Below are 26,542 nucleotides of genomic sequence, written 5' to 3' on the forward strand. Positions count from 1 at the left end.
TGATTTTGTTTGATTTGTTTTATTGAATCTTATTATAATACGAAGTATCTATTTGTTATAATTTTTAATTGTTTATATTATATATATGTTTTTCACTTTTCCTCAAGTATAAGTCACACATGATTATATTAATAGTGGTAAAGTCAAACTAGGTCAAATAAAAAACAGAGGAAGTATAATTAAATTAAATTTTATGTCCATCAACATGGGTACCATCTAAAAATATTGGCTTATCACGAATGCAGGATGCCTGATGTTACAGAGGAAGAATGGGGGATTCATGAATGGTGAATACAAAGGAGAGAGAAGGGATAGGGGATGGAGGTTGGAAGAGAAGGCTTTGCAAACTCTGCATCATTGTCGTCGGATTGTTGCAGACAGAGTGAAGGGTGATTTGACTAGTGATCTCCAAACGACGGCGCAGCTTTTGAAATAGCTACGCCAATCCTACACGAATAGTTGAATAATACTCTGTATATTGGAAATTTTTCTTCCGTTTAGCAATACGTTTGAATATCCCCTGAGCTCCACATGTTTACACCAGCATCAATAAAAAATATGGTCAGATTCAATACAATTATTGCATAGGTTAGCTCCCGGTGACGTTTTCTGCTTCAACAATGTTACCTCTTCTAACAGTCCAACACAAAAAAACATTTAGTGTTACTTATACTACACAATTCTTTCTAGGACCACATGAAACTACTATTCTCACAAGCCAAAATTGTAGTTTCAGGATGATTGAGCGCATATCTACAGCATATAATAAATCGAGATTACAGTAAAAAGAATGTAGTAAATTGGAACTTAAGTTCCATGGGCAACAAGGAATAGATATATCTTTAGATGGTACCATTTAATCCACTCTTTGCCCTCCTCTTTTGCAAGTTTGCATCATAATGCGCAAAAGCGGCATCCAAAGCCTGCATGCAAATAAGTTGACACCAGAAAATAAATTAGAAGAATTATTCAGGTTCAAAGAATTCTCCTTTTTGTTTTTTATTTTTTATTTTTTAAAATAGAATATTCAATATATACTTCGTATAAAAGAATATGATTTACACCATATAAACATAGTAATCATCCGAATACCACGAGTAGTACTGCATGTGTTCAGGTTGCCGGATGTAAAGTATTAATGGGATGGTTTGGCAGCCTTAAATAATCTGTTAAATTTCAGGAATGCTCAGTGCTAGCTGATGGGTAACGGTTTGGTGTCAATTGTGTCACTGTAGCCTCTATGGTTTTATCAACTTCTCCAAACATTAGGTATAAGTTTCCTTTACATAGTAGTATGTGAACATGGTTTTAGGAAAGGATAATCATTTATAGAATTTCAAAATGGATCTATCTGGCCTTAATCAATTCATTGCCATTCTGCATCATAATGTGCAAGTAGCACCTATAGCTTGCACGCAAACATGTTGCCCTCCTTAGAATGCTATGTGCAAGTGCGCGTGTGCGGGTGTGTGTCTCCACAGAAACTATATCATCCAATAACAGGAGTATGACAAGCAAATTGGACTAAACTGTGTGTGTGTGTGTCCCCTCAAAAACTATGTCATCTAATATTAGGAGTATGACAAGCAAATTGGACAAACCTGGACCATTGGCTGAACCAGAAGCGAGATTTGATGTCTGAGATCTGATGGCACAGACTCCTTAATTTGCTGCAAATAGCGGCAAAAGTTATGTAAACATTAAATCCACAAACAGGCAACGGGGTTCCATAATCAATCAATAAAGAAATTCAGTTCATTTCCAACTGGGCTGAAAGAGTCCAAATCAAACCAGACGAATTCCACTGGGGGCAGAATAGTCTTAAAAACTTTCAATTTTTTAGTTATGAGGGCCTGAATCAAAATAGCAGAGCCGCTCTTTACTTTATTGTTGCAAAGTAGTAAGCAATAATGGGGATATGCATCAACTATGTAACCACCATTGGTAAGAGACCTCAAGCACTAAAATGAAGGTTTACGGCACAGAAGATTATATGTCAAGATGACATTGCCCATAGCTCGATCAACCACCATATAGTTTTTCATATAACCACAGCTCAGTACCAATTCAATCAACTGAAAATGCAGACATTATAGCTACTATATCTCAAGTTTATTACCCCTTCCACCAATGTTTCCAATATTTGGAGTCTGTGGCTCATATTTAGTTATGAATTTCTAAAGTTGGAAGCAAAATTGGACAGAGGGTTAATATTAATAATTAAATTACAAGTTACCTAGGTACTTTTACCATAACTTAGCTAGGTACATATACAATGCTTCAAATATTTCCGATTAATGTATTTGTTGATTACTTGATTCTACTATTCTCTTATACATAAAATTTTCTCATGGAGTCACAGGCATTTCAGAAACTATGGGTTTAGGTTGTGTACATCAGAATCACCCAAAATCCAATTGTATACCCTTCTTAAGAGTATGAGGCTAACTAGTCTGGTGTAGTAATTAAAAAAAAAAAAAAACTGTTAGTAAGCAAAAGATACATAAATGTTATTGTTTGGTAGCAAAATGTAAACGAGTACTTTATTTCTTGTCTGTTAAAACAGTATTTAAATGATAAAAAAAAAAGAAAAAAAAAATTCTAAAATCTCACCAGTTGTAATAATAAGTAAAAATCATAAGCTTCTAAGCATCAATATAAGGGGCAGGGGCACTTTAGGTAGTACCGTAGTAGCATTAATAAGATAGATACTCTTAGATAGTTGTCTAGAGGGTAAGCATCATATGTAGAGCAAATAAGAGAGCATAAAGGCAGGCAATTGTTGAATATTTCTTTACCTTTTAGATTATTAATTGAGAGAGAATCAAGCCTCATAAAAGCTTCAATATCCTTTTAAATCTGTATTTTTCAGATTATACAACCTTCTTCTTCACTTAGATTCTGCCATTGACAGTGTCTATTCTCAGCATCAACAGCCCCCCCCCCCCTCCCCCCCAAGAAAAAAAAGGTAAAAAAAACCAACACCAAAGCTTTATTCCCAAAAGGATGGGGTCCACTCTATGAACCAAGAATCTATCTCATCTTCTCATGTGGTCATTCACAAAGATCCTCTTCCTCCATTCAGTTTTATCCAATTCTACATGCTCTTGCAAATACACTTTCTTCATATCTAAATCACCCCCCCCAAAAGTCATTTTTGGTCTCCCCCTACTTCCTTAGAAATCTTCATCATCCCAACCCTCCAACTTGACGTCTTACATACCCAAACCAATGTAGACATGTAGTCTATTCTCCCTTGTAATATTCTTATCAACTTTCCTTCGAGTATCTATAGTCCTCATTTTTAACCCAAAAAGGTGTCTCCACACATCCATCTCAACATATGCATCTCTGCTACACCCTTCTTAAAATGCTCCTTAAATGCCCAACATCTGACTTGTATAACAAATTACTAATGCCCCAGTCTAATTGTTGGTCTTAATCATAGTGGTGTGTCATTATCACACAATAACTCAGTCGGCACTCTCCATTTGAGTCAACCAGACTTATTTCTGTGGATGTGTAAAATCGATCCAAGGTACTTAAAACATCACAAATGAGGTAGCTCTTTACCTCAGTTCTCCCCCCGCCCTCACCCCACCCCACCAATACAAAGATGACACTCCGTGTACTTAGTTTTACCCTGACCTAACCTAGCCTTAAACCCTCAAGACTCTAAACTGTGTCTCCATCGCTTCAGCTTAGCATTACCATAGCTCATTTATCAATACGATGGTATTATCGTATTGAATTATTGATGGACATATAGAAATCATTATTCAATTCAGCTCAATTTATTTTGAAAGCATTAATACAACTTATACAGAGTTCTATAATAAGCATTAAACTCTAACTCGTAAACTTTGAGCCTGATCTGGTTCATAAATAACTATAGCTCTAGAAAGGTGGTTTGAATGTAAACAGGAAATCAGAAGTAATGGTAGAAAGCAAAAGGCGAGAAGGATTTGTCACCTGTAGCTTTGGATATATCTGAGCCATCGCGTCTTTCAATCTATCAACCTGTAATAGAAACAAGAGAAGCAATCTCAGCTTTACCAAAATAAAATAACACTTTTTAACACCAATCCAATCTCGTACAGGGACTCATTATTTCAGTTTAAACTGCACATATACAACTACAATGATCCTTGTCAAATTACAGTTCGTCAGCTCCATTCCTGGATTTCAAGAGATCAAGTTCTATCCAGCCTTGTCTGTAAACAATTAAAAGTCCATATAACGAGGAAATTCGCATGTATGTCAAACTGGGACTAGAAAAAGAAAGCACCTTATCCAGTAGTAATGAGAGAAAATAGAATAAGACAATGCAACGGACTACGTGGTACGGCAATAAATAGCTAAGACGGGAATTGTTTGATTGATTAATGGCAGCTAAAAGCTTGCGAGAAAGATAACAATGGCTTTAGGCCATTACTCTCCAAGAGTTCCTTACAAATTTCCGCTTCCCTCTTCTACTCTTTTCTCACCTATTTATACTACTACAACTCATACTACAACTCATACATAATCGGACAAAACGCCTTAATTGCTAAATTTACTACAATTTGTCAACAAGCTAGAGTTACCACAGTTAATAAGCAAATACTCCAAAAGTGTCCCCTGCTACACTCAGATAACCGTTGCTTGTGTTGGTGTTGGTGGAGTGTCCTGCTGCCCCTGCTGTTCCTGTCCCCTCCTTTGCCTTCTGCTATACACCAAAATAGGTGGAGCTTGTGGGTGTATTGCAATACCGGCCCCCAAAAGAGCCACCTTGTCCTCAAGGTGGAAGCTCGTAAACTGCTCTTTGACTGCTACGGCATCCTCCCATGTAGCCTCAAATTCTGGAACCCCAACCACTTAATTAACACCTCAACTCGACCTTGCTGCCCATTCTTGCGCCTAACATCCAACACCTCCTCTGGTTCAACCACCATCTCCAACTCCGGGGTCAATTGTGCGGGGATGGTGGGGGAAACATGAATACCACCAACAACGCGCTTCAATTGCGAAACGTGAAAAATGGGATGAATGCGACATTCCTCCGGCAATAATAACTTATACGCCACCTGACCGACACGCTGCACCACCTCATAGGGTCCATAGAAGCGAGCCGCTAGCTTCTCAAAAGGCCTCCTAGCCAAAGACCGCTGTCGGTAGGGTTGTAATTTGAGGAACACAAAGTCCCCCACCTGAAACTCTTCATCCCGACGCTTACCATCCGCATTACTCTTCATAATCTGCTGAGCACGCACCAAATTGAACTTCAATTCGTCCAAGATTAAGTCCCATTCTTGAAGCAATTCCTCCACGGTGCCCACCGAAGTATGTCCTGCTCCCACCCGTATCAATTTGGGAGGTTCTCTACCGTAAACCGCCATAAAAGGAGTAATCAGTGTAGCGGAGTGAGGGGTGGTGTTGTACGAAAATTCGGCCCACGGCAGCCACCTTGCCCAAGACTTGGGCTGACCCCCCGCGAAGCAGCGGAGATACGTTTCAAGCCGCTTGTTTACCACCTCCGTCTGTCTGTCGGTCTGGGGGTGGTAGGAGGTGCTGCGCTTCAAAACAGTCCCCAGCAACCGAAATAACTCTCTCCAAAAATTGCTCAAAAATACTCTATCCCGATCCGATACAATGCTGACCGGAATTCCATGAAGCCGGACCCCCTCCTTAACAAACACCTTCGCCACCGTATACGCCGAGAAAGGGTGCTTGAGCCCAATAAAATGGGCGTACTTCGACAATCTATCAACTACCACAAATATGGTATCCACTCCCTTCAATCGGGGAAAACCCTCTACGAAATCCATGCTTATATCCTCCCATATTTTCTCGGGGATGGGCAGGAGTTTGTTGAGAGTGTTTATTCCTCTGACAAATTGAGCAGCTTCGTATATATTGCATCACATCCTTCCGCATCCCACTCCAAAACCAATCCGCCCCGATTTTCAAATAGGTCTTAGTTTCACCGACATGTCCTCCCTCCGGTGAGTCGTGATAGACTCGAAATAGGGTGGTTTTGTGCACCGAATTCCTTGGAATGACGACCCGACCCTTGTACAGCAACTGATGATTGTCCACCGTATAACCACGGGGTCCTTGTCCACCCTCGACCTCCGCGATTAATTTCTGAATTTCGCCACTTCTCGCGATTTCCTCCTTCAATTCATCCCAGTTCACCAATTGCGTGGCCACAATCGCGTTACATTCCCCTTTTTTCTCATCCTCGCCACGCCTCGACAGGGCGTCGGCCACCCTATTGGCCACCCCGAGTTTGTATTGAAGTTCAAAGTCAAACCCCACCAATTTCCGAACCCATTTCTGAAATTCCATCCCAATTTCCCTCTGTTGTGTTATGTATTTGAGGCTTTGTTGATCGCTTCGGATTACAAATCTTCGACCCAACAAATAGTGCTTCCATTTCTCCACGGCGAGGCAAACCGCCATCAATTCTTTCTCATATATCGATTTTCCTTGTCCTCTAGGGCCGAGCACCTTACTAAAGAAGGCCACCGGCTTCCCACCTTGCATCAAAACTGCTCCGAGGCCGTACCCCGAAGCATCCGACTCCACAACAAATTCCTTCGAAAAATCGGGCATGATGAGTACGGGCGCCGAGATCATCGCTTGCTTCAAGGCGTTAAACGCCTCATCGGCGGCCAGAGTCCACCCGAAACAGTCTTTCTTGAGTTGCTCTGTTAATGGCCTTGCGATATGAGCGTAGTGATGAATGAATTTCCTGTAGTATCCTGTCAAACCCAAAAACCCCCTCAAATCTCGGATGGACTTCGGTGTGGGCCAAGAAACCATTGAGCCCACCTTCTCTTGATCTACAGCACATCCCTCTTTAGAGATTATGTGGCCCAAGTAAGCCACTTTGGGCTTCCCAAATTCACATTTCTTTAAGTTGGCAAACAGTGAGTTCTCTTTAAGGGTGGCTAAGACTAACTTCACGTGAGCATTATGTTCCTCTTCACTAACACTATACACCAAAATGTCATCAAAGAAAACAAGGACAAATTTACGCAAATAGGGTCGGAATACCTCATTCATGAGAGCTTGGAAAGTCACCGGGGCGTTAGTGAGACCGAAAGGCATGACAAGAAATTCGTAATGCCCCTCGTGAGTCCGGAATGCGGTCTTGTGAGTGTCCTCCGGTCTAACTAATATTTGATGGTAGCCGGCTTTGAGATCAAGCTTTGAAAATACCCTTGCTCCATGTAACTCATCTAGCAACTCATCGATTACCGGAATGGGATATTTATCGGGAACGGTCTCTTTGTTGAGGGCCCGGTAATCCACACAAAATCTCCATGATCCATCTTTTTTTTTCACCAAAAGCACCGGACTTGAGAAGGGACTTGTGGACGGCCTTATGATACCCGCTTGCAACATCTCCCCGATGAGCTTTTCGATCTCATCTTTTTGGAATTGTGGGTATCGATAGGGCCGGACACTAATGGGGTTAGTACCCTCCTTAAGCACTATATAATGCTCATGTCCCCTTGTTGGGGGTAATCCACTTGGACACTCAAACACCATGGCAAACTCCTCCAATACTTCTTGCAAGTATTCTGGAGGCCCACTGATTTTCGGCCCATCCTCAATGGGGCAGCCCACTTGCTTCTCCAACTTGCTCATTTCCACTAGTATGCCTCATTCCTCCTTCCTCAACGTTCTAATCATGGCTTTAAGGGTAATTCCCGACTTGGTCAAGCTTGGATCCCCCCTAATTACCATGGTCTTCCCATCCACGGAGAAACTCATTTCTTGCAACTTCCAATTGGTGAGCACGATTCCTAATTTCTCGAGCCATTGTATACCCATGATCACATCCGAGTTTCCCAACTTAAGAGGTAAGAAATCCTCCTCTACCACTACCCCTTCTCCCAATTCCACGCATACTCCTCTACATTGCCCCTTCCCTTTGATATTCTCCCCATTCCCAAGTGACACCCCAAAACTAGTGTCACCCGATACTACTAACCCAAGACTCTCCACGGTGTGCAAAGATATGAAGTTATCGGTGGCCCCCGGGTCGATCATGATCACCACCGGTTGCCCCTTGATCTTTCCTCTAAGCCTCATCGTCTTTGGATTAGATAACCCGATAATTGAGTTCATAGACACGGCGACCGGGCTCTCCTCACTTTCCAACTCCGGTGCCTCCATCACCGCAAGGTCCCCCCCTTCCTCACCTTCTTCCTCCTCTACTAACAACACACTAAGCCCCTTAGCTCCACAAACATGGGTAGGTCCGGTCCATCTTCCATCACACTTAAAGCAAAGGCCCTTTGCCCTTTTATCTTGCATTTCCCGCTCAGTCAATCTTCTCACACTTCCACTAAACTGAGAGGAATTTGGGTATGGTCGGTTTGAGTAGGAATTTGTGGGTTGGTTTACAGAGGCTAGGGAGTTTTGTGAGGATTGGCTGGGTTAATTGCTCTGGGTTGGGCCAGTAGGAGTTGGGCCGAAGCTTCGGGTTGGTTGGGTATTACAAGTGGGGTTGGGTTGATTTGTGGGTTGATGAGGTTGGTTGGATCCAGCCCCTAATATGGTGGTGGCGGGGCTCTGGTTAAAGTAGGAATAGGGTCTGGGTTTGGTAAACACTCCACCCGACTTCTTGAACCCGGCTACCCGATTTCTTTCCTCGACCCGCACCGCCAAGTCCATTGCTTCATCCAAGGTCATCGGATTCAACATTCGAATTTCAGCCTTTACTTCCTCCCTCAATCCATTAATAAACTGAGCCTTGAGAATGTTCTCCGGAATGTCAGGAAGAGGCGCCGCCTTCTCTATAAAAAACCTCCGATACTCCACCACCGTGGCGGTTTGTTGCACCGCCAACCATTGCTCGTGTAGCGAGCCGGCGTTAATAGGTCGGAATTGGTTTAACACTCGTAATTTCAAATCTTCCCAGGGCACCACCGGCCGGCGACGGTGTTCCCATTGATACCACCGGAGCGCGTCCCCATCAAACGCCACTACCGCCGCCTGTATTTTCTCGGCCTCCGACAGTTGATAGAATTGAAAAAATTGCTCTCCTCTCAAGATCCACCCGTCTGGGTCTTTTCCGTCGAACGTGGGCATGTCCAACTTACGGAATTTCCAGTTGCTGCGAGTCTCGTGGTAGTTGCGATTCTCCTGGTTGTTCTCGTGGTGGCGAAATGCACCACCCAACCCTGCCTCCCAATTTCCAAAGCGGAGGCCATTGAAAGCCCTTACTCCGATTGGTGTGTCTTGGTAACCCCCTGCCCCGTGTTGAGGCTGCTCCACTTCTTCCTCCGCCCCATGCGATGGCGCCTGCTGACCCCCAGTCCCTTCAAGGTGTCGCGAATCTCGTCTAGAACCTTATCTTGTCGGCTCGTCGCCATGTTCACATGTTGGGTTATGTCTTGACGGAATCGATCCATTCTTCCCTCCAACAATTGCCTCACCTTGTCAATGGATTCATCTTGTTTCTTCAAGAGTGTATGCTGAAGCGAACCTTCCCCTTCACCGAGCTTTTCGAAGATTTCCTCCACTCTTTCCTCTAGCGCCGCCACCCTCTCCGGCGTCACCGTTAACGGAGTCGGCGACATTCCGGCTCTGATACCAAGTGCAACGGACTACGTGGTACGTCAATAAATAGCTAAGACGGGAATTGTTTGATTGATTAATGGCAGCTAAAAGCTTGCGAGAAAGATAACAATGGCTTTAGGCCATTACTCTCCAAGAGTTCCTTACAAATTTCCGCTTCCCTCTTCTACTCTTTTCTCACCTATTTATACTACTACAACTCATACTACAACTCATACATAATCGGACAAAACGCCTTAATTGCTAAATTTACTACAATTTGTCAACAAGCTAGAGTTACCACAGTTAATAAGCTAATACTCCAAAAGTGTCCCCTGCTACACCCAGATAACCGTTGCTTGTGTTGGTGTTGGTGGAGTGTCCTGCTGCCCCTGCTGTTCCTGTCCCCTCCTTTGCCTTCTGCTATACACCAAAATAGGTGGAGCTTGTGGGTGTATTGCAGACAAGCTCCCTTACTTCTGAAAACATCTTTTCTAGTAAAAAACCACTAATTTTGGTCTGGATCTAGAAATAGAGCAATTCTTATAAGACACAAGCTGCACTTTCCCACAAGTTAAGTGAAATAATGTATACCTACTTTCCAGTATACAAAATGGGAGATCATGCAATTTTCACATCAGTGAACTAGACGAGAGAATAAGTTAACACCCTGCTATTCATAACTGATGATAAACATGTGCAACATTGTATCAACTGCTAAATGCAATTATGTCTTGATCTTCAGTATTATAAGCAATTCATACACAAATTGCTTGCAAGCTTAAGGCAGCCAGACATAGAAATTCGGTAAGAAAAGGCAGAGATGATCTCCATTAACATAGATTAGACTTCAAGTTCTTCAGAAATTGTTAAAAGAGTTTCAAGTAGGGAATAGTCATAATATCAAGTAGCTCTATAAATCAGTAATTGCAAAATAGTATACCTTTACAGAAAGATGTTCTGTTGTAATTGGATATGATGACCAGAAGTGCTTTAGCAACTCCTGAATGGATGTCCAATGCTGAAAAGAATGGTGATGCAATTAGTAGCATAAACACCAATAGAAAAAATTCTAGAATCCAAACATGCCACATAAACACATAAGGACCATGAATATAATTACAATAAATGACAAATGAAGATTGACATGCAAATTATCTTTTATGATTGAGATCAACCAAGTTAGAATACTAGCTATACCTGAGTACCTGACCATTAAAAAATGTTATCAAATAAAGCAAACCACCAAGCTCATAACGTTTTATGACTACTCAGAACATAGATGTATATCACAATCACATGACTTAACTCTCCTCCAAGCAAATACCCATATATAGTTAACATTTAACAGTATATATCCATATTGGTCCCCTTTTGGTGTCCTACCTTTCTTTGCAACCAAGACAAAACTTGGTGGCATAAATGTGTTTGGTTGATTGATAAGAAACAAGAAAATGAAGGCAGTTTGAAAGAAGAGAGAGGATACGGGAAAAAGAGAGTGACACAGCTGAAAAGATAAAGGGAAGGAAATGATGGTCCACTAGCCAGAATACTGACTCTCATTGAAATTTGGGTATGACGAGCAGCTAGACATTTTAATTTATCTTACTAAGGCGTTTCCCAAAATTTTTGGTAAAGTATACTCACAAAATTGATGCCTTAAAAGGTGGATTTTGACAAAATCCTGCAAAGGTCAACCATTTTTAGCATAACATAGATATGAAACTTAGTAAATGGTCTACAAAAGCTATAGAGGGCCCAATAATAATAATAAACAGATATAGATTTTATTTATATAAATAAAAAAAAGGGGATATAAATGAGTAGTGAAGGTAGAGGATAAACCTTTTGGGACCTGCTATCTAGGGTCTCCCAGAAAATCATTGACTGCCAATGATTCCTATTAAGACTTTACATTCATATCTCCACTGAGCACTAAGTTGGAAATGTTCTAATTGTCTCAACCTAGAAACCCCATTAGTTCCCTAAAAAAAGCAATATGAATGTCTGAATTTGTCTAAGGTACAAGTCATTCAACACTATAGATGTTTAATAATAGCATCACGAGAGAATTGAACAATGCAGATACATCATAATTGATAGCCTAAAACTCATGCAATTTACCAATAAACAAGCAAAAGATTATTAATATATTTTTTTTTTAAAATTAAAATCCTTAGATGCAGCATATGGTCACATATTCTTGCAGACATGTAAAATATTATTAAGCCCAAAAAGATATTTGCTTACATTTAACAAATCTTCCTTCGTCCTGCTGGGTAATCTATCCAGAACAGTTTCCCGATTATTTCCCCCAAGATTATACTTCGTACTAGATATACTATGGGTCAAACTTGCCAAAACCTGAGTAAGAGTAATAATACATCAAAAATTCGTACATGAACAGAAAAACTATCCCTTCAAAAGCAGATGAAACAGTGAGGAAAAAACGAAAAATTACTGTAGATACACACACCTTAAAAGCAACTTCAGCTTTAATGATTGATGTCTGAAGTCCCACGGACTTGATATCAGATATGGATTCCCTCAAACAAGTATAAGCTTCCTGCGTGTTAATGTGGCAATTCACATGTCTAGCTCCAACAGCAGTGTCTCCCAGGGAATTCAGTGCATTGGCTTGTTGTGAAAAGAAATAATCTCTAGGGTCCTGAAACAATATAAGAGATGATGAAGATTCAGTTTATTTATACATCTGATGTTGGAGATGATGCAAATAAGCAAACCTTGATGCAAAGCGGAGCCACAGGGGGTTCATGAGGTGCTTGCAGATCCTCAATTTCTGTCATTCTACAAACTCTATTCAGTCGCTCTTGGTTATCGTTCATTTCGGATGTATCATTGGCCAATTCTACTGCAAACATCCATTTCCAGCTCAGATTGAGGGGTAGAAGAATATAATGGACAGTTTATACATTGAAATTGGAAGATGAAAAACTCACTAACCTTTTTTCATCCGAGCAAGTGCCTCCGCTACAATTCGAGTGTCCCCAATCACCACATCTAGCATAAGTTCAATAATACAACGGGAAAAAGGTTATATGCCTCAATTTTAGAGAAAAATTAGAGTTCTTTAGATTATCACAGTTAGCTGGTCAGATCTTAGAAATTTTGGAAGCCACTAACCTAGAGCCCTTCCCTCAAGAACAACAGCAGCATGTCGATTGAGATCTTGCGACAAGTTCCTCTTGTATTGGTCATAATGTGTCTGGGACTCTGCAACTTCTTTATTTCCATCTCGGTGATTACCATGATCCTATTTAATAAAAAGAGAAAAAGGGTAAGGAAATTTTAGAATAAACAACTTCATTTTGTGGCACAATAAGAAAGATGCCTTCAGGTGCTTCCATAAAAATACAGAACTTGGGATATGTAGGCAATGGGTCCAAATTAGGATATATGTGAAGCTTAAAGAACAAGAGCAGAAATACTAAGGGTGTACAATAATACTCAATATACCGGAAGGTGAGTGTAATCATCCCCTTGATCAGCTTCCATGTCCAACGTCGGATCAACCTTTCTTATCTGCACATTTCATTGCCACAATTAGTGTTGAAACAGGGCTTATTTATGGAAGCATAAAGGAGCGAGCACAAGAGAATATATCCTTTCAAGACCACCTTTCTACGAGCTTCACTTGCTAGTATATAATCCTGCTTTAGAAAAACAGCAAGCTGCTCATCTTCAGCAGCTTCTGCTGCAGCAGCTATGGCATTCTTGGTGCTGTGAAGATATTCTGCTCTGCAGTATTTGGTCCAAAAGTCTTTCTCGGACATCTGATATTAGGACAATAAATTGTACAAATTCAATTTATTTATACATTGAAAAGAGCTAATAACAAGTGCACAAAAAGTTTCTGGAAAATAAGAAAACCTACCCTTTTTGGCACATAAGTCAGAAAAGCCTGATGAACTGCTGGCTTCTCAGCAAAAATCTGACAAATTTAACAATAGATATACATTACCTTAACAGAAAAATCCACCAAGAAAAAAAAGTTACAGCTAATAAGGATGAAGGTTATACAACAGTCAAGAGCAGAAAAACAGTTGAAAAAGAGATGCTTGCTGGACTAATACTATTCAATTATAAACTCACCCCCAACAAATACAGAAGGGGAGTAAGGTCAAAATACGCCAAAATTGTTACAGGTATGACATACGCCAACCCTAAATAAACATTAGTATTGTAATAGTGGAAGCATGAACCCCCCCCCCCAGCTCAACTCAGTCAAAGCCTGGCCTAAGGTTGATTTAATTGAAACCAATCCTAATTCTAGTAAGTCCAAGCTCAGGTTGGTTTGCCCTAAATCATTTTTTCTTAATCATGGAGCCATGAAAAATTATTTGTAAAAAATGTCTTTTTTGGGAACAAGTTGGCATATTTAATATTTAATAAAATATTCATTATTAATTCAAAATTTGAACCAAATATGATTATATTATGCATGAAAAAATGATTGTATTAGTTGTTCAGTTTAAAGAAGATATTTTTAGAAATTTTTGACTTTTGCTACCATTAAAATGCACCACTTTGATTTTTGCTACCCACATAAATTTTTAATTTATTTTACTACCACTCAAAAGCTAAAAAAATAGGTTTTGCTACCACTTAACAGAATGTGTTACTAATTCCGTTTGTGGGGCCCACTTAATTACGTCCTTCCATTTTCTTCTTCTCTCCATGAACTTCATTCATAAACCCCCACCCCATCCGAAACCCCACCACTTCCCGACAGCCCCACCCATTATCCGTCAACCCCTAACCCTTAACAGCAGCCCTATCCACGTACCTCACCTCCACATCTGCCACCTCAACAACAACACTCTACACTCACAAAATGAATCAGCAGCATCCCACGCATCTCTAATCAGCCATCAACACATAACAACACTAACTCCTTAGTAGTCCATACACCACCTCCGCCCAATAATGGAAATCAGCACCAATTCCACGCTTCGCCGAGCATTTTTAACCGTTGGTGGTGTAAAGAGAGTATAACAGAAGTTGTATCTATTCCATTGATAATACACTTATTTATAGTAATACAATTGTACAGACCAAGAGCTACAAATTAGGAGAATAAAGTCAAAGATATTATTTACAGCTAATAGAAATCAATTACTAAAGTTAAGGGATGTGATTGATACTTATTAAAATCAATCACTGAAGTTAAGGAATATGATTGATACACCGGAAGGAAAAGATTGACTTGGCTAAGTCAATCCTTATCAGATGGATGGTGATGCTTGATGATGATTTTAATCAACGGTATTCTTATGAATGGGGGTGGGGGTGGGGGTGGGCAGTAACACCAGTTTTTTGGCCGACAAAACCCAATTAAAAACCCACACAAGCCAATTAAAAACCCAAATTAACATAACCCAATTTAAAACCCCAAATTTACATAACCCAATTTAAAACCCCAAATATGCTTCCCTACCTTTTTAAAAGTATGAATGAACTCTTATGAATAGTGTTGAGACTGTTATGCCCCTAAAAATGTTTATTTACGTATTTACCCCTTTCAAAAGTACGATGACCACACTTTATGAATAGTGTTGAGATAATAATGTCGCCAAAATGATTATTTACATATTTGCCCTCATTAATTTTAATTTTTTTTTTAACTCTTAAGAATAGTGTGTGGAGATTTATAACCCTAAAAATATTTGTTTACATATTTTCCCTAATTAACACTACTAACAATGCCAAACCGAAAGAACTTCTGGACATGGCTAGCTATAACGCGAACATCGTGCGCGTTAGCCGCCCTAGTGTTAAGAAAAAAAGTGTATGTATGTAGCCTTAAATTTTCTGGTAATGTTGGTATTCAACCTTTGTTCAAGCTTTTCATTGCCTTCGCCATTCGAAGGAGACAATAGGGGGCTTAGATAATAAGTTTGGCTTAACATTCCATCGTTGAACAGAGTGGGAAAAAAAAAGCATATGAATTTCCTTGAAGGGGGTAGGGTTTTGAAGGAGGTAGGGGTGGGGGCTTGAAGCGGTGGGGGTTTTGGATGGGGTTGCTGTTACGGGGTGGGGGTTGCCGGAGAATGGGTAGGGCTACCGAGAAGAGGTGGGGGTTTATGACTGAAGTTCATGGAGAGAGGAAGAAAATGGAAGGAAGTAATTAAGTGGGCCCCAAAAACGGAATTAGTAACTCATTATGTTAAGTGTTAGCAAAACCCATTTTTTTTTGCTTTTGGGTGGTAGTAAAATCAAATAAAAAAAAAATCAAATAAAAATTTAGATGGGTAGCAAAAATCAAAGTGGTGCATTTTAGTGGTAGCAAAATTCAAAATTTCCATATTTTCACATAAATATAAAATCTTTTCATTAAAGAATAGTTCAAAATGATTGGTGATTATTTTTTTATTGAGAAATTGCCATATTTGGTTATAGTTTTAGAAGCGATAAATGATTTTGTCTAATGTACTATTGTTTGTTTAGTGACATAATATTTTCGTTCAAGACTTTAAATAGTGAGAAGGGGGTAAGAACAAAGTACAGATATGGACCCCTTACTAGACGCCTTAAACTACCAAGATAAAATTGAGCAATCAACCTAAGAAGACGCTTCTATGTGCAATTTAACTGGTTGTCTTTTTTTATTTCTTGTTTTCTTCTAGGAAGGTTTCGAGAAACTCAAGTACCATTGTAAATCTTGCGTGATAGAAGGAAAATGAACATCAACAAAAAAAGCAAAGATCTCACTACATGAAGATGAAATAAAAAAAGCCAGGAAAGTCCAATGTACAGAAATCTTGGTACTTTTTATTCCAAAGAGGAATCAAGCAAAGAATTAGACGAATGGGGTAATACCTGATGAATGATTTCTGGTGTCAAGTTAAAGGTAACTTTATTTGTCTGCAAGGCAAAAAAAGAAGAGAGAATAAACACATTGTTAAAAACCATAGTCTTACCATGCAACAAAAAGATGACAGAAGAACTAGTCAATGCATCATGCATGAGCAATAAAAGGTATTATAACACTAAGCACTTTTTATAACTTCCTACTTAAAATCTTTAATTCGCAAAACCCAGATCTAGTATGTTAAGAAGGCAGCTACTCTGTAGGTTTTAAAGAATTTCAGAAAATTTTGGCATCATACTTTCTGCATTATGGACAGATGACAAGGTAACAATTTACTACACTAGTTTAAACAACTTTCATTCCACAATCACAGCAATAGAATCTAGTCATCTCATTAAGCATGATCAGGTGTCACCATATAGTAATCAAGACCAATTCTGAAGTATAAGCCTTTTAGTAACTTAGCATCTCGGAACAGGATGGTGCCATACTTACAAACTATTCTAGTTAAGTTTGGCTTTAGAAATAAGAAAATGAGCAGAGAGTTGCAACTTCATAATCACGACAGATGACTGTCCAAAAAACGCATAATATAAACACCTATGAAGTTCTCTACAGTAAAATACGTTTAAGACCAAATTTCTTGACATCCAGAAGTACAATTTTTTATGATAAATTATCTGCCTGAAATGGGAAAGAAATGATTCTCTAACATTCAATTCCCAAACTCAAGTTCTCTGCCACATAAACAATGCACTAGGAATACAACAAACTTCCGCTTCACTCAAAAAAGGACAACAATGTGTCTCCAGAACTCCAACATATTGAAGACAATGAAACCGTGAAGAATGATTGATTTTTCTATTGAGATAGAAAAGATAGATTGTGATGCTCAGAAATCATATCTAAGGGTGTAGATGAGCTTGGCGTAGTCATGAGCTACAAGAACTCAGTTTGATCAAAATTCATCCAAAGCCCCACTTGAAATTTAAATGATTTCAGCTGTAAACAGCCATGCTCTTCTAAAAAGGCTCATAAGCAAGCTTGAACATAAGAATGAAAGAGAATATTTCACAAAAAAACCCTACAAAAACCAGAGAAAAAAATATAGGTACTTCTAGAAAAGCCCAGCATAGAGTCCATAACCTCAAATTAATGATATGTGGTTTGCTGTCTTTGTAAATACAGAGGCTGCAAAGAGTCCCCCACCCTCCCCCAAAATAGCGTGCACATACACACTCTATACTGATTCATCTAATCCAGCACACTCAACAGCTTATTTTATGGAGTGAGTGAGAGAAAGAGATTTCATTCAGTACCCGACCATCAGTCAGTGGCTTGATGTCTGATATCATAGCACTTTTAAATCCCACTCGCTGGGTTGAAGATGATCTTTTATTTCCACTATCTAACAATTTCTGCAGAGTATCATCAACAAGAGAAAAAAAAAAGTTATTACTTTTGAGTTTACCAAATAAATCATGTTTATGAGAGAGTGAAGATATGGAAAAAGTATCAGCTATTAGTGATATCAAGAATAACTGGTGAACATAGTCAAAAACACAAATTCTGTTGAGTTACCTTTCTAGTTGCCCAGAACTCATCCTCTGTCAAAATTTTACCAATTACCAACTGTTTATGTAGTTTCATAAGCTCACTGCAAAGAATAACCAATATCAATATTCATAAACCTTGTGGGAACAAAACATAAGAAAAATATGAGCTTCCTTTGCCCTCGCCATGGTAATTTCCTGAGCTAATGGGCCTGCAAGGCTCCTATCAGTACAAATGGAAATCCTTCGACTTTTAACACTGTTGGTCTGTTACCTGTCTTCTTGCAAAAGTTTTATTCGTCGCTCCATTTCTTCTGAACTTAATTGAGCAGGTCCTTCAGAATCCTTTTTGGGAACATCTGGGTGCTTCTCAAGGGCCTTGGCTGTTCACAAGGTGTCATGCTAAATATCATCAGGACCAAAAACTTTAACCATACCCTACATTTAAAAAAAAGGGATAGGAATTTCATGTCATAAAGTGAAAAAGTACAAGCAACATCATTAAAATATAGGTCTTGGGAACTTGATTTAATTAAAATGTTGCAATAGTAGATTATGCTCTAGTAAGTTCTGGCAGAAAAAATGTACCCCCCCTAAATAAAAAGGCAATCTTAACAGGGTAATAGTTATACAAAGGCCTTGTTTGGTAACAAGATGATTGATGAGATTCTAGCTTTTTAAGAGCAATTAGATGATTTAACCACATAATCAGCTATTTTTGGTGGTTGAAAAACAGATAATTTAAAGAGTTCTTTGGAGTTCGATAATCTATTTTAAACAGGTTGCTCGACCAACTTTTTGTAAGAGTTGTTTTAGCAATTTCCTGCTAAAAGCTATTTTGGTGTATGGTGATTGGTTAAAGCAACTAATGCGACTAACTAGTCAAAATGGATATGTCGGCCAGTTACCAGCTAATTATCAAACAGGGCCTAAACCCATGTCTCATAAGAAGTGGTGGGATCAATGAAGCAACTACTTGACATTGATTGGCTTAGTATGCATATGTTACATTTATAAAATCAGACATAACTTTGAAAAAAACTAAATATTCTGTCACAAAATACCAAAAAAAATCTACTGATCAGGCAAAATATCATTCTACAATCCACAGCATGACTACTATTAAAATATTAGAATTCAGGATAGCAAAACCCCACAGTTATATAGACTTCAAATGGCGGGAACACAGTGACAAGAGCATAATCAGGAAAAAAATAAATAAATAAATAATAATAAATAAATTAATAAATAATAAAATAAAATTCTCATAACAGCTTCTTCAGCCTCTGGATCCATGCAATCTGAAACAAGAACTCTGCCTTCCCTTTTTATCATACAAGATTGATATCAAATTGGCTCAAATGACCAAACAACAAATCCTTCCACTGAACTCAGTATCCTATACCCCATGCCAAGCATAGATATCTCATCAAAATATCTTTTATTCCCATAAACATCAGGACATCAACATAGACAAAACAAAGATAGCTAAGAGAAAAATGCACTGTATTTAACACCAGCATTTCATCAATTTAGTATGCACATGATATCTGAGAGTATCTAATTAACAGAAGACCAAGCAATGTTCTACCTAGCAGCAACCTGTCCTAAACATTAGTATAACTCAATAAGGGGGAAAAGACAACAAAACCTAAAATTTCACTTGTGCTACTGTGCGGGTAGATATGTGCATACCAACTTGTGACTATTAGCTAGGTTCCAGATGATAACATAGCACAAATTCATATACATGTAAAAATCAATCTTGGATCACATCTGATTTATAAGTCAGAAAGTCACTTTTTGCAATGTTGCAAATCATGTATGACATAGTTGGATTCACAGAGCACTAACAAACCTAAGTGGTGCTATAGACCAATTTTCAGCAAAATTCCTCAAAAGATAATGTTAGACATCCAAAAATATATAATTAATGTCATAGTTCAATTTTAACTTACTCACAAAATCCCGACACATATCTCTATCACTGAAGTTCTCAAATTCAAATATATACCCTTCTGATCCTTCACCCTGGAATCAAAGATAACAACAAGAATCAAATAAACAACTTTCAGTCAACTAGAGTACATCAAACGATAAAGTTTCTGAGTTACATAGAACAACAGAGCCATTTTTATGCTGATAGAAAGAAGGCATGGCTACTAGTTTAAGCTAATTGTATTAGCTGATTAGTGAGTAGTAATAACTGAATTCAAACCCAGATAAAGGAGGTGTTTGGTTCACAAAATCTAGGTGTGAGGTAGGGGTTTAGAATGGTTTAAGCCCATATCATGTGTTTTTGATGATTTTAGTCTTTTAAACCCCATACTATAAACCCCCAAGGTTTGTGATTTAGAAATCTAGGTTGTGTGTGTGTGTGTGTTGGGGGGGGGGGGGGGGGCTCATATCAAATTACTTTAGACAATACAAGGAAAAAACAGAACCTTCTTCAGCAGATTAAGTAATGCCTGTTTACTTGATCCTTCTTTGGTGACTCTGTGAGCTGAATAAACAGGAAGGAAAACAATTAGTCAATCAAAGAGACATCCTTACAAAGCATAAGTCACCAAAGATATAAGATGATTGATTGCTAGAACCACGTTGAGATAAGTATTACAATCTCTTTTGTCAACAAAAAAATAATATGAAATCAAGTTCCAACCTCCCAACCCACAAGGCCATGAGCCAGATATGACGTTAGCAGTAACAGATAATAGCCATATGGTAGTGCTGTCTATTTACATGCTTTACCATCAGACATATGAAAGAACCAGCATACAGGAGCTCATGAATAGATAACAAGTTAGCTAATAAAATAGAAAGTAGATATTCTCCAAATTAGTTGGGTATATAGCTCTTGGATGCTGACCCCAAAAGGGCTATACTGAGTGTATTTGATAGCTACAGGGGCCTTAAGAAATATTTCCTCGGCAAAGGTGGGTTTGGAAACGTTTAAATGTGCACAAGAGCTTCATTAGTGGTTGGAGGTGCTTGGAACCTTGGAGTCGTGGATGGTTGAGAAATGCTGCTAGTTTGGCTGCTATATGGGTCAATGATGATCCTAGTAGCACCATCTGAGCAGAGACCCCTGAGACCCACAATCATCTTCTTTTACCTATACCTAACGTCAAGCATGTATTCTGGTAAATGGAGAGGTCATAGGTTAAGACTTAGTAGTTACTATAGATCTTACCTTAATGATAAGAAGGAACGTCTAAAAGATTTCATCGCCTTTTTACTATAATGAAGGAGTGTGACGCTTTGTGCTTTAAAATCCTTGATAATTGGACCCATGTGTTGAATTGCATACTCAGATTACTCGTTCTTAGCTATTGAGCTTTCAGTGTTACATATATAGAAAAACTAGGTTCACTTAGCCCTTACAAAAACAATTTGCCCCAAAATAAAGTTCAACAAGCTCTAATGGTCTTAGTTACAAGCACAAATTAAGCCAAAACTTGTCTTGAAAGCATGATTCACTAAATGTGCTTTTATGGCTCCCTTATTAATCACATCAATTTACTTATCACCTCCTTGAAATAAATCAGATAGTTCACTTCATGACCACATATAAGGAATGCAGAAATCAAGTGCTATTTCCAGCCTCCCTCACAAACCAACAATGGAAATGATGGGGTTATGCAAAAATCACTTGAATATTCACTAAAATTAAATTGGGGGTATCCGGTATCCTCAATACATTTTTGGATCAATCTATGTCCCTGATTAATGTACAATAATTCCTTCATGATTTCATAGAAATTCCAGCACTTCTAACTCCCATGGCCTTTGAGCATGAAAATCTACAGCTTTCTCTCATGCAACCCCAGAGAATTTAAGTTATCAAGAACTCAGCCATTACCTGAGAAACATCACATACACTGATATACACCGCAATCTCCCTCTACCTCATGACACCGAATACAGCCAACCATTTCTTGCACACTCTCTCAGGACAAACAAAAAAACAGCAATACTATAGTACATATCAAAAAACCTCATCTTCATCGCACCCTACTCAATTTGCGCGATTAACAGATTAGCCCTACTAACCTCAATTTTGCTTCTCATTTAAATACAACTCATAAAAACCAAAACCCAATTTTCTACCCCAATTGAGCAGCAAGAATAGCATTGGTACACCTAACTCTAGACATACTTGATAACATAATAAACCGAATCCTGTCACAAAACTACTAATAAATCATTCATCCATTACTCAATCAAACAAAAACCAATTTTAGTACCTTTAATGGAATTGAAACGAACTCGAAGCTTCGTTCCAGAAGTGGGATCATTGGGAGCAAAAACAAACTCATCCATAGTCTGCAACAAGAAACAAAAACAATATACATTCAAAATTCAACCGATTACCAAACTTGAATTGGGAAAAAAAAACCCAGAAAAATTATGAATTTGAATACCATCTTCAAAACACCAGGGTTTCCGGGGGCCTTCGGAGAAACTTTATACTTTGCACGCTTCACCAACATCTCACCACCAGACCCCATTTTTGATTCAATTCGATCAAAAAAAATTCAATTGATTGGAAATCCTTCGACTTTCAATTGGGTAATGTATAGTATTATTAAATCAAAAAATCAAATTTTTAATGAAGTTAAAATGAAAATGGAGAATTTGGGTGGAAAATTCGGTCAGAAATCATGAATATCGGTAATCTATTCTAAATTGAGCAGTTTCATGTGTAAAATACAGTCCTCTTAATAGAGAGTGTGTGTTTTTGCAGTTGTTTAAAGCTAGCGTTTGCATAAGGCTAGAAATAATTGGAGATTTTGGTTACTTTTTCAAAGGAAACTCCTTGTTTAGGAAATTCTAGAATGGTTCTTTAAAAGAAAGACGTCATAATCTTTTAATCTCAATTACAAGTATTAATTTATTAGAAATGATTTGTTTTAGGAAGACTTCAAACGAATAAAGACGCGTAAGCTAGCTTTGGGAGGTGATTGATATACTAACCCTCTTCGATGCCTAAGTCATCTTGCTAAAGAGAAGATTTATGTTCAATCTATGCCTCTTAGTGCACAAGTGTAGCGTGAAGTGGTGTACCTCTCTAGTTCCCTTTAGAGTGTGAGTTATGACTATAACTAACGGTGTATGTTTTTGTGAAGATTAGGTTGATTTTTAGTTATTTGTGAAGGGGAAAACATAAGAATAAATCATGATCAAATATAGATTTTGAGCTACTTCATTCTTACAAGTCCAATGAATACATTAATACTGATATTGAACTAATTAGAGAAAAACAATACAGCCAATAAGGTTCCAATATTACTTTTTTGGGTGTAGAGAGAATTGTAACTTGCAAGAGCAATAATGTGGTAGAAGAGAATCGATCCTAGATTTCCAGGTCTTGGGTACCGCCTACAAAACTTTGACATTCATTCGTAAAATAAAAGTGCATGAGGGAACGACGGTAAAGAAAAATGCATCGCTAACTTGAAAGATGAAGAACAGTAGTTGGTATATCCCATTGTCAGAAAATGTGTAGAATGGTAGTTACGCACATTATTACATCTAATGATCTGAGATATAGTTTCACTTTATGACAATATTTATAAGAATTCATGCACACTTCTTTGAAATTGATAAAACAAGTAAATCAAATATTAGTACTCCACCAAACTTTGACTGATCACTTCATACTTCATAGTGATCAGTTTCATGGGCTCATCAACAAGAGGAGAGGAGTACCAGACGTTGCTGCTTGGGTTAGACTCCCATTCACGAATCCCTGACCTGTCTTCCGATGTAATTGAAGATTTCTTGGCCCACAAGCCAGTGGCCGCGAGGTGGTGGACTCGCCTCATTGCTTGGGAGTCTAGGCTTTTGTGGATCCTCTCTGGAGCTTCCATTGTAGTGTCTATCTTTAACTACATGCTTACCTTTGTCACACTCATGTTTACTGGTCATTTGGGTGCCTTGGAGCTTGCTGGTGCCTCTGTTGCTACCGTTGGGATTCAGGGCCTTGCTTATGGAATCATGGTATGTATCATATTGCATTAGCTAATTGTCTAGGATTATCAATGATTTTAGTTTGAGTTGTAATTTTTCCTATGTTTGATTCTATGTTTCGTAGTTGGGAATGGCCAGTGCAGTACAAACAGTGTGTGGACAAGCCTATGGTGCAAAGAAATACTCGTCCATGGGGATCATATGCCAAAAGGCGATCATACTTCATCTAGGAGCAGCCATACTCTTGACCTTCTTGTACTGGTTCTCAGGTTCTGTCCTCAAAGCCATAGGTCAATCAGAGAGCATAGCGGAGCAAGGACAGATTTTTGCTCGCGGTATAATCCTCCAGTTATATGCATTTGCTATAAGCTGTCCGATGCAGAGGTTCCTTCAAGCTCAAAATATTGTCAACCCTTTAGCATACATGTCAGTTGGAGTGTTCTCTTTGCATATACTCTTCACTTGGTTGGTTGTCGAAGTTTGGGACTATGGACTTCTTGGGGCTGCTCTTACTCTGAGTATCTCCTGGTGGATTTTAGTCATTGTGAATGTGCTTTACATAATTTTTAGTCCTAAGTGTAAGGAGAGTTGGACTGGACTCTCTTTCAAGGCTTTCACAGGAATCTGGCCATATTTTAAGCTTACAGTTGCTTCTGCTGTCATGTTATGGTAAGTGATTATGTATTCTTTATGAATCTGCTTGCAAAATGTGTGATTTTTTGCTTAGTTTTAGTCTAACTCGTCGCTAGATTTCTGACATACAGCTTAGAGATTTGGTACAATCAAGGATTGGTGCTTATATCAGGGCTGTTATCTAATCCCACAATATCACTAGACTCGATTTCTATATGGTAATTAAGTTGATAACATATAAATTACATTCTTGAGTACGTATTAGATTTTCATCTGGTTTTTGCTTTATGTCTAATGTTCCTCTTTAACTTTAACTAACTAGCTTTTATTCATAATGATTGAAAATTCCAGCATGTCTTACTTGAACTGGGACATGCAGTTTATGTTAGGACTAGCTGCAGCAGCCAGGTAATCAGCTGAAGCCGAAATATATGCTTACACCTTATCAGTAAAATTTAGGAGAATTGTTATATTTTTCTCCGATTTTCTGTCTGACTACTATATGGTTGTATGATCATACAGTGTAAGAGTGAGTAACGAGCTAGGAGCAGCACACCCATCAGTGGCAAAATTCTCGGTGCTGGTAGTAAATGGGACAAGTATACTCATCAGTATAGTGTTCAGTGCTGTTGTGTTGATATTCAAAGTTGCGTTAAGCAAGGCTTTTACCACTGACTCAGAGGTCATAGCAGCTGTATCTGACTTAACTCCTTTGCTCGCCATCTCAGTTCTCTTGAATGGCGTCCAGCCTATCCTCTCTGGTAAGAAAAACATATGCAGTTTTTAATGTACCAATATACATGTCTTTGCTGCTAAATAGGAATAATGTGGTTTAATTTTAAAGAGTGATCTTGTATTTTTCAAAGCATGTAGATTAACATTCACTTTGTTACATTGTCAACTTCTTTTTGTTTGACTTTATTTTTAGGGGTGGCAATTGGGAGTGGATGGCAAGCTCTTGTGGCGTATGTGAATCTAACAACATATTACATTATCGGTCTCCCAATTGGCTGTGTACTAGGTTTCAAGACAAGCTTAGGAGTTGCAGTAAGTATTAATCTGTCGTCGTCCTCCATTCGTAGGACTATTACTTACATTAAAACAATCTAAATTTCAGGGGATATGGTGGGGGATGATCATCGGTGTTCTGTTACAAACTGCAACATTGATAATTCTGACTGCTCGAACCAACTGGAACACTGAGGTACAATATACATGTAGAACAAGTAAATATTTCTGATATTTCTTGTGTTTATGTACCATAAGTTGAACTTAGTGTGCATATGTCATTGACATCATGACAACTTGTCTTTTTGCATAATTAAATAGGTTGAGAAGGCGATTGAACGTTTACGGAACTCAGCAAATGAAGAGACGACAGCTTTAATCTTGGAGAACACTACATAACTAGCACAAATTTTGGCTTTGACGGAACATTAATAAGCAGTTTTGTCTAGTTTGTTTGTCCACACATTCTAATGTCATATTCAACTAATCAACTTGGTGGCTTTATGGAGTGAAAGTGACTATTTCACAAATTTTCTACACGTTTAATTTCTTTGGACATCACTACTCTATCAACAAATATAACCATTTCAATATCATTTACCCCTTGTATGATCAATTCCAGTTTAGCTGTTGCTTCATTGTCTCATTGCCGTCATTGGTAATTATTTCTAATCCTGCATCACCAATAACTTCAAACAATCGACTAATCACTCGAGGTTGGTGTAAACAAGAAGATCAACCTTTATCTAAGTCTAAAGATGTGAACATAAATTATATTCGCACAAAGAAGAATAACTTCTGCTAAGATATCTACATCAACATTAACCTGCTGTTGCATCCTTTGTTGTACAGTAGGAAACATGATATTGACACGAGTACCGCCTTTTTGACTACAAAACATCAAAATAATATCGCAATCAAGGTCATCTGTATGATTGACTGATTAAGAGACCTTTGCAGCAATAATGAGTAGACAAATACAGATTAC

General features: G+C 38.5%; 2 protein-coding genes across 2 annotated transcripts; one reads left to right on the forward strand and one right to left on the reverse strand.

Moving 5' to 3' along the window:
- Positions 1 to 176: 176 nt before the first annotated feature.
- Positions 177 to 22,743, reverse strand: LOC110691950 (probable RNA polymerase II transcription factor B subunit 1-1). Its single transcript, XM_021868932.1, has 20 exons — positions 22,365 to 22,743; positions 22,188 to 22,266; positions 20,385 to 20,443; positions 19,899 to 19,971; positions 18,215 to 18,323; positions 17,969 to 18,044; positions 17,707 to 17,805; positions 16,396 to 16,440; positions 13,451 to 13,507; positions 13,194 to 13,349; positions 13,033 to 13,098; positions 12,700 to 12,829; positions 12,520 to 12,576; positions 12,300 to 12,427; positions 12,032 to 12,223; positions 11,806 to 11,919; positions 10,499 to 10,576; positions 3,973 to 4,020; positions 1,602 to 1,670; positions 177 to 923 (listed from the first exon to the last, which is right to left on the reverse strand). Exons 1-20 carry the CDS (start codon positions 22,449 to 22,451, stop codon positions 843 to 845), a joined length of 1,803 nt encoding a protein of 600 aa, XP_021724624.1. The 5' UTR covers positions 22,452 to 22,743; the 3' UTR covers positions 177 to 842.
- Positions 14,946 to 26,110, forward strand: LOC110691951 (protein DETOXIFICATION 41-like). Its single transcript, XM_021868933.1, has 9 exons — positions 14,946 to 15,057; positions 23,650 to 23,943; positions 24,038 to 24,582; positions 24,678 to 24,764; positions 24,898 to 24,954; positions 25,069 to 25,307; positions 25,475 to 25,593; positions 25,664 to 25,750; positions 25,876 to 26,110. The coding sequence occupies exons 1-9, from the start codon at positions 15,040 to 15,042 to the stop codon at positions 25,951 to 25,953; spliced, it is 1,524 nt and encodes a 507-aa protein (XP_021724625.1). The 5' UTR covers positions 14,946 to 15,039; the 3' UTR covers positions 25,954 to 26,110.
- The last annotated feature ends 432 nt before the right edge of the window (positions 26,111 to 26,542 follow it).

The sequence above is a fragment of the Chenopodium quinoa genome, unplaced genomic scaffold (assembly GCF_001683475.1).
Source record: "Chenopodium quinoa cultivar QQ74 unplaced genomic scaffold, ASM168347v1, whole genome shotgun sequence".
Lineage (NCBI taxonomy): Eukaryota > Viridiplantae > Streptophyta > Magnoliopsida > Caryophyllales > Amaranthaceae > Chenopodium > Chenopodium quinoa.

What these genes read in the sequence shown, in the direction of transcription:
- LOC110691951 (XM_021868933.1), top strand. An exon ending in GCCTTGCTTATGGAATCATG is followed by an intron (nt 23,944 to 24,037) that starts GTATGTATCATA and finishes TATGTTTCGTAG; the next exon opens with TTGGGAATGGCCAGTGCAGT. An exon ending in GGACTAGCTGCAGCAGCCAG is followed by an intron (nt 24,955 to 25,068) that starts GTAATCAGCTGA and finishes ATGATCATACAG; the next exon opens with TGTAAGAGTGAGTAACGAGC.
- LOC110691950 (XM_021868932.1), bottom strand. Translation starts at nt 22,451, where the DNA reads ATGGGGTCTGGTGGTGAGATGTTGGTGAAGCGTGCAAAGTATAAAGTT. An exon ending in AAACTTTTGCAAGAAGACAG is followed by an intron (nt 18,045 to 18,214) that starts GTAACAGACCAA and finishes TATTCTTTGCAG; the next exon opens with TGAGCTTATGAAACTACATA. An exon ending in AGTTCTGGGCAACTAGAAAG is followed by an intron (nt 17,806 to 17,968) that starts GTAACTCAACAG and finishes GATACTCTGCAG; the next exon opens with AAATTGTTAGATAGTGGAAA.